This window comes from Schistocerca piceifrons, chromosome 1 (genome assembly GCF_021461385.2).
Source record: "Schistocerca piceifrons isolate TAMUIC-IGC-003096 chromosome 1, iqSchPice1.1, whole genome shotgun sequence".
In the NCBI taxonomy this organism is placed as follows: domain Eukaryota; kingdom Metazoa; phylum Arthropoda; class Insecta; order Orthoptera; family Acrididae; genus Schistocerca; species Schistocerca piceifrons.
The window spans coordinates 737,992,182-738,008,125 of NC_060138.1; the positions used below are offsets into that span (position 1 = coordinate 737,992,182).

At 38.4% G+C, this 15,944-nt stretch overlaps 1 protein-coding gene across 4 annotated transcripts in view; it reads right to left on the reverse strand.

Moving 5' to 3' along the window:
• Positions 1 to 211: 211 nt before the first annotated feature.
• Positions 212 to 15,944, reverse strand: part of LOC124711555 — a 41,479-nt gene continuing 25,746 nt past the window's right edge. For 3 of the 4 annotated variants that reach the window (XM_047241694.1, XM_047241709.1, XM_047241701.1), the window contains one exon: positions 212 to 2,283. In XM_047241694.1, coding sequence (XP_047097650.1) covers positions 956 to 1,963 — 1,008 coding nt within the window. In that variant the 5' untranslated portion in view covers positions 1,964 to 2,283 and the 3' untranslated portion in view covers positions 212 to 955. Of the gene's footprint in view, positions 2,284 to 10,772; positions 10,795 to 15,944 lie in introns of those variants that run through there. The other variant, XM_047241718.1, reaches the window with a different exon arrangement.

Genomic DNA, 15,944 nt, shown 5'->3' on the forward strand with positions numbered 1-15,944 from the left:
ATCCATTACATTATATTGTTTTTGTGCTGATTTTGTTAAGGGACCTCGGATCGTTAGAAGATTGATTGTTTCCAAGTTATGCTAACTTTGTTCACAAGCTGAAAACCATTCCTTTCTGCATATTTGATCAACTCCCATTCCTACGTTTTCCTTTTTAATCCAAGGAAAAATAAAAGCTGTAAAGAAACTAGAAGAGAAAATAATTCCATTATCTCTGTACAAACCAAATTTATTAATGTCCTAATGTGGTTCATAGTTTTATGAGAAGCACAATTTGGAAGAAAGACAGCAGTCAAAGGGTCAAATGTGTTACAGTAAGTATTTACTATATTATTTACTATTTTAATAATGCTGTTTCACACGTATTGTAACACATTATTTGATATCACAGATTGCACAAGAATGAATAAAAAACATTCATTCCTCAGTCATAAATACAGCAATTCCCTCAAGATACAGACCTAATCAGTTATTCATAACACAGATACTATGCCTACACAAATACTAACACTTTTCATCATTCTTTTTCAAAGTCATATTTACTCTGTTAAGGTATGATGGCATCAGTTACCATTTTATAAAATAATAATAAATTCATGGTATTATGTCAAGGTTTTGCTCGGCTTCTCCCTTTTCTCAAACCTTTCATCAATAAAATAAATCATCATGTTGTAAGCTGATCAAATAATTAAATTGTCAGACACTTAAAAAGCTTATTTACACAACAGGTAAAGTAAACCGTTATTGTAGTTTTGTACTGAAATGAATATTGGTATTAGCAGAAGTTTTTCCAGTTTTCATCTAAATGGCTACCAGTAACTTAGAAAACAATATATTAGAAACTAACAACTGTAAACCAGAAATCATTATTATTAAAATGCCCTGTAAAAAGAGTTGTTTAAGCTTTGTAGGTTACTATGCTTGGAGGCTATTTAAATGCAATTTCCTTAATATCTTATTTTGTGTTACCTGATACCCTCTTTCTCAAGGGCCTTGAACTCTGATTTTTCTTAAAACCTTTATTAACTCTTTGACATAATTCCCTTAAAAATTTGCTGTTCTTTGTTTCCTGGTATTCTTGAACTTTCTCTTTAAAAACTTTCTTAAATGACTGACCTCCTTCAATACCAAACAACTTATGACACTTTTGAAACAAAGCTTTAGACTTGTTCCTAATCTGAGCAGCACTATCTAGATATTTTGTCTTCTCTTCTTCTGTGAAGTTACCTACTCCTCTGTTCCCAACAAACTGACAGAGCTTTTGCACTGTGTGGACTAATCTTGGATTCTGTTTCAACATTAGAGCATCGATCTCAAGACAATTTAATTCATCAAGAAGTGGCAAACATTTCTCTGGATTTGCCTTATTGATGCAAAGCTCAGCTCTAATAGAACGATCCAGCTCAAGCATACGCTTTTCAGTTTCTTGCCACTTAGATTTGCTTTCCTTTACAGTAGCAACCAACTCATTTATATCGTATTTGTTTGCTACACTGTCATTAAGAAGTGGCTGCAAGCTAGCAGGCAGAAGGTCCCCTGATTCAATCGTTCGTCTGAGATTACATGCCTTCTCAAACACACTTTTTTTACAGGGCAGCTCAATGACACCACGATAATGATTTGAACCATTCTTCTTTGTTGAACTCTTGCCTCTGGTAGCCTTTGGCTCTGGCTGTGAACACAAATTACAGCGACTGTTGTGGTGTGAAGCATTGTGACTGGGCAACCTGCTCCGCTTGCTCTTTTCTCTCTCTTTCTCATTATTATGTTTCCTTTTTCTGTTTTTACATCCATCTCCAGCTACTGTTATCCTATTGATCTTCTGTTGTGAACGAGGCTTTGTTGCAGATGAATTTTTCGTTTTTCTTTTCACAGCAGTAGCCTTCCTAGATGTTGCCCTCTTAAGGGTACTACACTTTTTCTTTGGTTTTGATTTATTATTGGAAGATTTTCTCTTCTTCATTCTACCCTCTCTTTTTTTTTTCAAAAAACAAAACACACATGTGGTCTTGTGATTTTTCTCTCTATACTTCCGATGGTAAGGAATTTGAGATAGCTATCACCTATTTATATCACTACAATAAATGATTTACACAATGATCTGTTAAACTATCTTAACATTTAGATTATTTTTCTTGTAGGAAGTTGAATGAAAATTTCTGTAGCAGTTCAGCAACTAGCCTTCAACTATATCAGGTCATAAGAAATGTTTCCAAGATAACACCATCCATTCCTACGTTGAAAAATACAGCAGGTGCAGAGATGCAGACACTCCTACAAAGTCTGAAACACAAAATTAAAAACACAGATGCAATTTTGATTTAAAACTCTCTCCCTCTCCCTCTCTCTCAAAGAAACAAATAAAAAACACAAAAATATAACAGTTGCTATTCTTTTTATTTTTGTACAGGAAAAATGGTTTTACCACACCAGCCAACTCCTGCCTTGTGAGTGGATGCTATCAAAAATTTTGAACAGACACTGTTTTTATTCATTACTCACACAAACAAAATGATAATGGTTCCCACTCTCAACCTGCTTTATCCTGTTCACATTAACACAAAAATTACCACCTTCTATCATATATTTTAATTCCTTCAATGATATCACCATTTGCCATAGCAAAAATGGCTCTCTGAAAATAGTACAAAGCTCCTTTTGCCTCATATTTATGCCATTAACTGTTTTATAAACAGTTTCGTTATTAAGTTATGTTGGCACATGTACTGAATGCTGTGTGGGTTGTTACATGAATTCAAATATATAATTAAACAATGGAAAATCCAGGATGGAATGTAACAATATTATGAAAAGGAAAGTTGCCACTCACCATACAGTGGATATGTTCAGTCATACATAGGCACAACAAAAAGACTGTCACAAACAAAGCTTTCGCCTTCGTCAAAAATAGACAACACACACACACACACACACACACACTACACACACACACACACACACACACACACACACACACACACACACACACTTTACTAATGCAAATGTGTGAATTGCGTTTGTGTGAGTGTGGTTGTATGTGTGTCTATTGTCTATTTTTGACAAAGGCCTTATGGGCTGAAAGCATTATTTGTGACAGTCTTTTTGTTGAGCCTATCTGCGACTCAGCATCTCTGCTACATGGTGAGTGGCAACTTTCCAAATTTATAATTAGTTTGTTAGTACAACAAGATCTGTTAAATCTAGTACCATCACATCATGTGCATAAAAATCAGTTAACAAGTAAATGCCAAGGACAATTTTAAAACACGAGAATAGCCGATGTCCTGTCACGCACTCAGATGTAATACTCCACAGTAATAATGCATTTTCAAATGATACGTATAACTTTCTCAGGAAGGTGCCAGTACAGAGAGAAATACTTCTTTGAATAATATTTACAGATGTGTCGTTGGTTTCTTGGTAGAAAAACTTTTAGATTGATAGGTACCCTTAATAAACACACTCACGTCACTTCTCCTCCAAAATTTCAGACCATCTACAAATCATAAATATACTTATGAGGTACAAGCTCACTGTTGTTGTTGTGGTATTCAGTCCAGAGACTAGTTTCATGCAGCTCTCTATGCTACTCTATCCTGTGCAAGCTTCTTCATCTCCCAGTACCTACTGCAGCCTAGATCCTTCTGAATCTGCTAGGTGTATTCATCTCTTGGTCTCCCTCTACGATTTTTACCCTCCACGCTGCCCTCCAATACTAAATTGGTGATTCCTCGATGTCTCAGAACATGTCCTACTAACCGATCCCTTCTTCTAGTCAAGTTGTGCCACAAGCTCCTCTTCTCCCCAATTCTATTCAGTACCTCCTCATTAGTTACGTGATCTACCCATCTAATCTTCAGCATTCTTCTGTAGCACCACATTTCGAAAGCTTCTATTCTCTTCTTGTCTTAACTATTTATTGTCCATGTTTCAGTTCCATACATGGCTACACTCCATACAAATACTTTCAGAAACGACTTTCTGACACTTAAATCTATACTTGATGATAACAAATTTCTCTTCTTCAGAAATGCTTTCCTTGCCATTGCCAGTCTACTTTTTATATCCTCTTTACTTCGAGCATAATCAGTTATTTTGCTCCCCAAATAACAAAACTCCTTTACTACCTTAAGTGTCTCATTTCCTAATCTAATTCCCTCAGCATCACCTGACTTAATTCGACTACATTCCATTATCCTCGTTTTGCTTTTGTTGATGTTCATCTTATATCCTCCTTTCAAGCACTGTCCATTCCGTTCAACCTCTCTTCCAGACCCTTTGCTGTCTCTGACGGAATTACAATGTCATTGGTAAACCTCAAAGTTTTTATTTCTTCTCCATTGATTTTAATTCCTGCCCTGAATTTTTCTTTTGTTTCCCTTACTGCTTGCTCAATATACAGATTGAATAACATCAAGGATAGGCTACAACCCTGTCTCACTCCCATCCCAACCACTGCTTCCTTTCACGCCCCTCGACTCTTATAACTGCCATCTGGTTTCTGTACAAATTGTAAATAGCCTTTCACTCCCTGTATTTGACCCCAGCCACCTTCAGAATTTGAAAGAGAGTATTCCAGTCAACATTGTCAAAAGCTTCCTCTATGTTTACAAATGCTAGAAACGTAGGTTTATCTTTCCTTAATCTATCTTATAAGATAAGTTGTAGGGTCAGTATTGCCTCATGTGTTACAACATTTCTACAGAATCCAAACTGATCTTCCCTGAGGTTGGCTTCTACCACTTTTTCCATTTGTCTGTAAGGAATTCATGTTAGTATTTTGCAGGCACGACTTGTTAAACTGATAGTTCAATAATTTTCACATCTGCCAACACCTGCTTCCTTTGGGATTTAAATTATTATATTCTTCTTGAAGCCTGAATGTATTTCACCTGTCTCATACATCTTGCTCACCAGATGGTAAAGTTTTGCTAGGGCTGGTTCTCCCAAGGCTATCAGTAGTTCTAATAGAATGTTGTCTACTCCCGGGGCCTTGTTTTGACTTAGGTCTCTCAGTGCTGTGTCAAACTCTTCGCGCAGTATCGTACTTCCCATTTCATCTTCATCTACGTCCTCTTCCATTTTCATAATATTGTCCTCAAGTACATCACTCTCGTATAGACCCTCTACATATTTCTTCCACCTTTCTGCTTTCCCCTCTTTGTTTAGAACTGAGTTTCCATCTGAGCTCTTGACATTCATACAAGTGGTTCTCTTTTCTCCAAAGGTCTCTTTCATTTTCCTGTAGGCAGTATATATCTTACCCCTAGTGATATATGCCTCTACATCTTACATTTGTCCTCTAGCCATCCCTGCTTAGGCATTGTGCACTTCCTGTCGATCTGATTTTTGAGATGTTTGAATTCCTTTTTGCCTGCTTCATTTACTGCGTTTTTATATTTTCTCCTTTCATCAGTTAAATTCAACATTTCCTCTGTTACCCATGGATTTCTACTAGCCCTCATCTTTTTACCTGCTTGATCTTCTGCTGCCTTCACTACTTCATCTCTCAAAGCTACCCATTCTTCATCTACTGTCTTTCTTTCCCCCGTTCTTGTCAATCGTTCCCTAACGCGCTCTCTGAAACACTCTACAACCTCTGGTTCTTTCAGTTTATCCAGGTCTCATCTCCTTAAATTCTACAGAATCCAAACTGATCTTCTCCGAGTTCGGCTTTCCAACTGATGAGAGGCATATCCTGTCAGTGACCAAATTATGTTGCTATACTGACAGTCTGATAACATTTTAGAATAGGTTCAACCCTATAAGACAAGAGGGAGGGGAAGTAGGGGGGGAGGAGGAGAGGAGGAGGAGGAGGAGGAGGGAGGAAGAGGAGGGAGGAAGAGGAGGAGGAATGGGGGTTTGAGAGAGAGAGATTTAATTCTATCTTTTCATTTTTTTAAAACCTTGGAAATGACGTCACACTGAGATACTGTTTATATGGAATGGGAATAAATTTTCACCCTGCAGCAGTGTGTATGCTGCTGTGAAATTTCCTGCCAAATTTGTATACACATTGCGTTTAAGGAGGAAAGTTTTTTTAGAATCCAATCTTTTGTCTTATGGATTGAAGGTCATAATGCAGCAGCCATTAACAATTTGTTCCTCAATCCAAATAATTTCAGAAACTTAGACGTAAAAGTTATAGTAAATGCTTTATTTGGTCAGGGTGATGAAATGTTGACAGTAAAACATGCTGAGCAGTTGGTTTAGCTTTCTTCATGTTCCATAGATCATAACTGCATAGCTGCAAACCTTGAGAAGAGGCTTTCAGTAATTACACGGCAAATAAGTGACAATTGCTAGTGCGAAGCAACACAGCATTTTTTTTGTAGGGAGTCATGCTTCTGTGTAATATTTTTATAACTATGACTTCAAAAGTTTCAGAGGCATTCCTTTGCCTCACAGAGCATGACAAATTCATAAATCGTGCTTCTTGTCCACTCCATTTCATAAAGGCACAAACATAGAGACAACACACAACATTGCAGATAGAACAAAAACAAACACTAGCACTGTATAGAAGCAGTGAAATGAACATCTTCAACTACAGAATTGAAGATCTTTGACATTTGCACTGCCCATGAAGAAGACTTGAATGTTTCCTTAGCAGATATCCTATATGCAAACCCCTAGTGCTACTGGCCGATTTCATAGAAGACTCCAAGCTCCTACCCAGGTACAAGCTTCCTGCCCTAGCTGAGCACATCTGCTCACACATCGCAAATGTACACCCCCAGCCCTGTGGCCACACGTCTAGCTGTGGGTGTTTATACATAACGAACTGTCTTACTGTGAATTCATCATGTTAACCAACAACACAGTCCAGGCGGCATTTCAGCTGCCGTACTCAGGTCCACAAAGAATATTCAGCCATGTGAGTAACATCATGAAAATCTAACTCGATTGTAAATGTCAAACTGTTTCCATCAACTGAGTAAAACCTGTTTGTGCATTGGATGACAGGGCATCATAGGCTACAGCTACTGATGTGGAAGTGATGTCTACAGCTACTGATGCGGAAGAGATGTTTGATTATGTCCTAGCTGATGAGATGATGACTCTGTCTAGTAGGCAGAACAGGTATTTAAGGGAACACAAGTGCTCTTCACTTCCTTCTTCCCCACTGCTGCTGATGCCTCTGACTTCCACACTGCATACCTCTCAATCCAACTCTGTGACTGCTCAGGCTTCATGGCTACTGCTTCTCCACTTACATCATTTCTTGCCCACCACCCACATCACTTTACTTTGCTCATTTGAGATAACTGTCAATGCTGACACAAGCATAACGTTGCAGCCAGTATTGCCACAGATGGCCGTCTCTCCATTGCGGTTCTACTGCTCACACCTTCCCCAGGTCTTGAGCACTTGACAAAAACCCCCCTTGCCCATGCGGGTTGTAGCCTATGGCCACCTGTCTGGCTCCAAGACTACATAGTTTCAGACATGCATGCCCTCAACCTCCATAGGTCACAGAAAAATGGCACCTTCCTCTGGGACCAGCCATGACATGGCTGTCATGCAAGCTTGCCTCCTAGCACCAACTGACCGCCATATCACCTAACATGGCCTCACAACAGGCTCATTAGTCTTTTCTCTTCTCCATGCTCTGCTCTACCAGGGATGGACTGTGGCGACTATCGAAAGTGAACTGAACAACTTCAACTACAGAATCAAAGATCTTTGACTTCAGTTTAGTTTTTGCTTGATGTTGCTCATGCCCATTTGTAAGGGTTTTTGTGAGACAAACGAATAATTATGTTACATGGACTAGTTGGGCTTCTGTGTCTATCTCCACCAAGTTTAGTGACAGAAGCCCCCAAGTGGTAGCAGGTCAGGAACAACATTCCTTTGACCCATACCAACACAGTTGTGGAATACAGGCCAGGCACAGGCACAGGCGCAGACGCACGCACGCACACACACGCACACACACACACACACACACACACACACACACACACACACACACACACACACACACTATTATGCAGATTCAGATTCTTCTTTGGAGGTGACGATGTCATCAAGCTATTATGATTTAAGTTTGAAATTAACTTTATCTTCTATTAAAATCAGCACTGGGCAAGTAATCCAAGTGTTGGATAGAGTGTAATCAATTTATAACAGCTTATGATGTATGAGTTTTATTTCTTGGATAAAACTGCACAAGACATAAAACACTCGCAGTTAACAATGGTGGTAGGGAAGGGTACACAATGGAATAGAAGACAGTGTGTCAGCCGTAAGTGTCAAGTATAAAAAATACATCAAATGCATTACAATATATTTAATGAGGAAAATAACTTTCACATGATGTATCAGTGCCAAGAAACACAGCTTAACAAAACCCCAATTGTGCACAAAGAGTTAAGTTGGTTGTTCCATGCTGGCACACATTAGGAGCAACTGCTACAGTATAGTACAGAAGGTTGGTGAAAGAAATACTCAATGAAACTGACTGAAATGACACTTTTATTTAAAGGCAATAATTACACTGAAATCACTGTGATTCAAGATGGTCCCCCAGGAATTACAAACAGTGGGACATTGTTCTTAATAGGGTGTATGATCACCAAGGATGGCGATGCAAGCTCTGCAACATGCTCCCAAGCTGGCCAAAAGTTTGCCAAGGAATCCTTGTAGTAGAGCATTCCCATTCCCCAACCAGTGTGGTTGACAACTGCTGGATGGTTGTTGGTGCATGTGGAGAAACTGCAATACATTTCCCCAAAGCATCTTACATGTGTTTGATGGCTCTGAAGTTGGGGAAACAGACAGATCAGCCCATATGCTGAAGAGCTGTTCCACCTGCGCTGTTTCATGTGGTTGTGCATTGTCATCTATAAAAACTGAGTCAGGGCTGAATGCACCCTTGAAAAGATGCAAATGGAGGAGTAGTACAGCTTTGCAGTAATGTTAACAATGAGTGTACCATGTTCAAAGATTTGGCGATCAGTACACCCATGCAGCATTATGTCTCCCAATACCATAAACCTAGACCTGCAAAACAACTGTGTTCGGCAACACTGGACATAACCTCTTATCGTGAGAGGTGTGAACGCTTAATGCACCACAGGAATGAATTAATTTGGAGAGATTCACTTCCATTGTACTAATATTTATTTAAAGCATGAGCAGCTTGGAGATCTTAAAATCCCATCATCAGGTGTATGAAGGTATAGAATTTGGTACCACATAACATGTTGTTGGGCCAGTCAGTGCACGAATTCCAGTCACTGCATGTTGGCGGAAACTGTCTGCCACTGGGCCGCCACACAGTAGAGATGCCAACCACTACTACACAGCCCCCGAAGATTGTCATTTCACCCATGCAACATTATGCCTCTACACAACTCAACACCAGGACCACTAAAAGGATCACATTCGAGAGTACTGCACTTAACCTCATATGAAGAGGTGGGAACATATAATGCACCCAGGAAGATTGTTGAACGTGATCCTTTTGGTGGTCTAGGTGTTACGGTGTGGGGAGGCATAATGTTGAATGGGTGTACTGATCTCCAAATATCTGCACACAATACACTCAGTGATCAACATTATATTGATGCTGTACTCCATCACCATGTGCATCTTTTCAGGGTGCATCTGTCCCTTACTTTTTTACGGGCGACAATGTGCAACCGCACTGAACTGTGCAGGAGCAGCAGCTCTTGAGACAAGAGGATATTCTGTAAATAGACTGGTCTGCCCATATCCTGACTTATATCCAACTGAGCATGTATGTGACACATTGGGGAGACACTTTGCACCAACAACCATCCAACAGTTGAAAAGTGAGCTGGTGGAGGAATGAAATGCCCTGCCACACGAACTTCTTACCAATTTTGTGGCCACCATGTGAACACACCGCAGAGCATGAATTGCCACCTGCAGTGATCACACAACTTGTTAAATACCATGTCCCATCATTTGTAATGTCCATGTGATCATTTTGAATCACAGTGACTTCAGTGTAATTATTGTCTTTGAGTAAAAGTGTGATTTCGATTTGTGTCATTGTGTTTTTCTTTAACTTATTTTATGTACTACACCATATCAGTAGTTTCTATGTGTGGTCCAAGTTCTGTCAAGCTATGTTACTTAGCAGCGACACATCATGTGAAACTTACCTCCATCTTCAAGTTTTGCACACCAGTATACATGCAAAAAGACATTCAAAGATAAATATCACAAAAAGTTACACTACACAATACTCAGACTCTTGTTTGCTGATTTTTCACACAACTGATAACGACTTGCAATTAGTCTGAAACTTTTCTTTTTACAATGCTTTAGTAACATATCTGCGAACTGATCTTCAGCTGTAGCATAGAAAACAAGAATGCAACCGTTATCTATCTTCTCGTGAATGTAATGAAACTTTATGTGATTAGCTATTTTGTGAAGTTCATTACTAATTGTAATGTACTCTGGCTGAGCACAAAGAGTTAAGTTGGTTGTTCCATGCTGACACCAAGCTCCTCTAAGAAAATACAAAGTCAGGTGACTGTAGCAGCTGCTGCAACATACTCCACCTTCTGTTGAAGATCTAGCAACACATTTTTGCTTTTTTAGATGACCAGTTAAAAGGTCCACTGGTCAATATACTGACATTATCATTCAACAAATAATCAGTACCTCCAGCAAAATCAGAATCAGAGTATACATGAGTTTAAGGTTGTTACCATTCTATCTAATACCTTTGTCTCCAGTATCTTTAAGATGCATTTAGCTGCAGTCTAATCCCCATGTCCACAGCAACTTACCTGACTGACAAAAAATATTATATCATGTCGTGTCACTGTGGCAGTAAACATCAACCCATCTACAGCCTCATGAAAAGGAACATTTTCCATGGCAACTGATGAAGCCCTCTTGATAGAAGAAAGGCATTATACTTTCACAGTCTCATCTGATTTGCAATCCTACAAAGTACCTGGAATCATCAATCACAACTTCAAAATGAATCTTGAATTCTTCATGTATTTTATTTATAGTTGCAGTTAATTTACTCATAATTAGTTCATCATCAGCAAAAATAGATAGAAACACTTATTGACCCTCAACTTGACCACAGAACACAAAACTATCTGAGTAAAGCTTTTAATAAGCCGAACAATTTTTTTAAATTCCAACACTGAGGAAACTCTTCCATTTAATCTAAATTTGCATTATCAATGTTGAAACCTGCAGGATGTTTGATGAAAATATCATTTTGCAAATTACCATTGAGACAGGCTCTTTTCACATCAGTTGCTTCATGTTCATATCATAGTCTCACACCCAGGCCAAAACCAGGTTTCTGAGCATATCTTTTCGCACATAATCTAGCTTTGTGCCTCATTATGCGATCATCTGGTTTCCATTTAATTCTGCAGATCCTCTTACAATCAATATCCTGTTGATCTGGATGTAAGTCCAGCAAATTCCAGGTATTATTTTAGAGTCACTGAGGACATTTCATTTCTCATTAGTCCGCTTCCTCAGCTGAGAGATCAGCATCTCTGACTGCCATGCAGCAGGCCTGGGTTCAATTCCCAGTGGGTTGGAGATTTTTCCCTGCTCAGGGACCAGATGTTCTGTTGTCCTCATCATTTCATCATCATCAACATGCAGGTCGCCCAATGTGGTATCAGCTGAAAAGTCTTGCAGATCAGCAGCCCAACTCCCCACACGCAGCTCCCGGCCATACCAAATGATCATTTCATTTCATTTCATTTCCATTGTTTTGTATCAGTTTTCAGGGTCTTTGGATGCCATCACCTCCTTGAAAGTTTGTGGCTAATATGTGACTACTGTGAAAGTCACATAATTTTGGAAACAAACTGGTGAGTCAAGCTCATCAGTTTGTGCAGGACATGTCGATACAACATCAGCAACTGTCTGTCGTTCCACACCACAGTCACATGATGGTGATGAAGATTTTCCCCACTTGCAGTGTGTCCGCACATCGTCCAAGGCCCGTTTGGAGATGGTTCAAGGTAGTCCAAATTGCCTGAGGCTGTTCGAGTCCAGGGGGTTTCTTCTGGATGCAAGGCAGCTTCAGGCATTTTGTGGAACAGTTTTGTTGCCAGCAGCATTTCCATTCATCAATGGTACTGAATTCAGTGGGATGTCTTGATCTTAGTCTTTTTTGCTCTGCAGGGAATACATCATCCATTACTGGAAGGTCGGTGTTATTAGCAATTTTCTGATATTCATGGAGTAGCGGGCTCTTACGTCTGATATCAGGAGGTGGAATGTGGCTCAAGATAGGTAGCCAGTATGTTGAAGTAAATCGTATTGACCCACTAACAATGTGTATGGCCTCATTATGTTGTATATCTATATTTTTACATGTGGACTGTTTAGCCAGACAGATGCACGGTACTCTGCTGCGCAGTAACCAAACTGAGTGCCGATATCTAGAGAGTATCTATAGATGATCCCCAATGAGAGCTGCAGAGTTTATGGAGAATGTTCCTTCTGGTTTTCAGCTCCCCACATGTTTGTGTCATGTGCTACTTAAAAGAAAGTGTCCTATCTAATGTGATCCCAAGGTAATTTGGATGCATATTACGATGAAGTTTGTCTCCTTCAAAACAGACATCATGGGCTCTGTGTACCAATCTACTGGACATATGAAAACATGAAATTTCTGTTCTATTTGAGTTTTGTTGTAACCTCTATTTACAGATATAGTGGGTTAAAGTGTCTAGAACAAAAGTAAAGATTTCTTCAGTTCTTTCAAAAGTTTTCTGTTGAGTAGCTATTGCCCAGTCGTCTGCATAAACCAAACTTTCTGGACTGTGTTGGGAGGGGGGGGGGGAGGGGGGGGGATATCAGGTATATTTAAATTAAACAAGAGAGGAGCAAGGATGGATCTCTGTGGTAAGCCATTACTCAATGTTTTTGGGCATCTAGTGTATTTTTCTGTAGTTACAGTAAATGTCCTTCCAGTTAAGATGTCAATTAATTTTGTCATCCGTTTGCATGGGACAACTTGCAATAATTTATAAAACAGTCCATGCCTCCAAACTGTGTCTTATGATGTGCTTAGATCAACAAATGCAACTGATGTTTTCTGCTTCATTTGGTACCCTGCTTCAATAAATGTTGTTACAGTAAGACTTTATCAGTGCAGCTCCATCCTGACTGGAATCCAGCCTGCACAATAGGAAGGTTCTGAAAGATTACTGGACTAATCCGATTGTATAGAATTCTTTCAAGGAACTTACAAATAATGTTTAATAGCACGACTGGGCGATAATACTTAGGCTGGTCTGGTGCCTTGCTGGAGGGCAATAACTGTTCATATCCATGATGTACCTTAAGCCTCATATGTTCTCTGAGTGGTGCTAAAGAACAGTCACTTAAAGGCAAAAATCTAAAGCCAAGAAGGAGAGGCAGCCAGATAATCTCAAAGATATCCTGGTTCAAATGAATTTATCAAAGACACTACTGATCAGATTTCAAATTTAGCTGTACCATTCTGCTCTCATGTATATGGTGACTTGGTTTCATGGATAATCAATCTCCAACTGAAATGATAAGGAAGTTGATCATTAGCAAACTTTGACCCACTGCCAGTCCTAATAACTTTTAAGTCTATTCCCTGTCTGCCTTTCCACCAACAGTTGAAACTTTAAGAACACAGAAGAAACAACGCTTTAATTCCTAAAACATGTATGAAGTACCATCATATTTGGAAACAACAAAATAGTTCCTAGAATGAAATTTTCACTCTACAGCGGAGTGAGCGCTGATATGAAACTTCCTGGCAGATTAAAACTGTGTGCCGGACCGAGACTCGAACTTGGGGACCTTTGACTTTTGCAGGCAAGTGCTCTACCAACTGAGCTATCCAAGCACGACTCACTCCCCCTCCTCACAGCTTTACTTCTGCCAGTACCTCATCTCCTACCTTCCAAACTTTACAGAAGCTCTCCTGTGAACCTTGCAAGCACTTGCCTGCGAAAGGCAAAGGTCCCGAGTTCGAGTCTCGGTCCAGCACACAGTTTTAATCTGCCAGGAAGTTTCAACAAAATAGTTGGCTCCACAAAATGATGCATGTGGCATCTTCCCACATACTACACCATGAACAAATGCTCCTGAAGCACAGGCATGAGCCTGCTAATTTGACTAAATCCCTTCTTATACAATTTACCACATTAACATGATTCACAACATAATTTACTTAAAGCATTTGATCTTAATCTGGAATAAAAGTTCAGTCAACCATTTTTTTCAGATTATCAAAGTTTACACATTATATTGTCTTGAACTATAATAGAGCTACATCAGATGATGCCCAATTTACTTGTTCAATATTTTCCTTACAAGTAACATTTTTATGCTTTTGACCAAATTAGTTACAAATTGTTTATTTATTATTGTAAGTTCATGACAAGTTTGTTTTGTAATATGTGCCATTATCAAGTGTTCCTGTTGACATCATATCCTATAGTTTTGTTCTATGTCTATGTAATAGTACTATGAGATTTTATCTCACATTATTCTTAAGTCTAGATGTAGTGACATTCATAAATAATTTTTGAACAAAAGTTCTTTTATGTACTATATGATTAATATAGGTCATGTATTTACTTTCTGCAGAAGAATAATACTGAAATTTCATATTATTTTTTGACAGTTGTAAAAAGATTGATTATTTTGATGTCAATGTAATAGTACTGTGAGCCTTTATCTTTCATTATACTGTGAACATAGGTCACATATTTACTTTCTATAGAAGAAAAGTAGTAAAATTTCATGTTACTTTCTATAGAAGAAAAGTAGTAAAATTTCATGTTACTGTTTTACAGTTGTAAAATGACAGTTTATTTCAGTGATGGTTTATGTTTACAAGTAAAGTATGTCTTAGGTAGTCAGAGAGGTTTTTGTAGAGATACTGTACATTATGTAGAAGTACGATCTTAATGTTGTCTATTGTTTTTCATTTATCGTCTTGTGCTTACCCCATTTCTTTTTCTATCACATCAATGAAGATTTTCACAGAATTTTTACATTTGAGGTCCATCTGTTCATTCAGAATGCCATTTAGATATCTATTTGTATGTGCATTAAAATTATCTAAAAAAACTTAGGTGATGTAATAGAAAAAGGAAAGGGCTAAAAACAGTACAATAAACAAAAAACGATACTCAACATTAAGATCGACCATCTGCATACTGCACAATATCTCTGACAAAAAACATCTCTGACTACCTAAGATACATTTACTTGTAAACATAACATGTCATTGAAGTGATCTTGCATTTCACAACTGTCAAAAATTAACACAAAGCTTCACTATTATTCTCCAACAGAAAGTAAGTATGTGACCTATGTTAACAACATAGTATATAAAAGAACTTTAGTTCTAAAATGATTTATGGACATCACTCCATCTAGATGTAAGTGTATGCAAGACAAAATCTCACATTACAATTGCACATACATAGAATAAAATGATATAAAGGTAATATTGGAACACTTGATAATCACTCATTTGATGAAACAAGGTTGTCGCAAACTTATATAATCAACAAGGTATACACAATTTGCAGCTAATAGTGTCAAAAGTATAAAGAAGATGTCATATGATGACTTTATGCAAACTGTCGGCCTACCAGAGAAGATGTAACATTCTGTAACATTTATTTTCAGCTTTCAATTGCCACTAGGCTTTAAGTAACTCAATCTTATTGTTGGTAAACGTGACTTTAAATCTTCACTGGCTTGTGTTTCCACTGAAAAAAGGTGTTTCTTCAATCTAGGTACACAGAATGTACCACCCAACTAGTCACCTAAATGTTTCTAATTTCTGCACTTAGTATATGATGTTTAAGTTGATAACTTTCTCTTGACAATTTTCTTCTGTTGCACTCAGCCTTACAATGATCTTTCCTCTGACAATAATAGCACTCAGCATTCTTCTTGTTCACAGAACTCTTGCT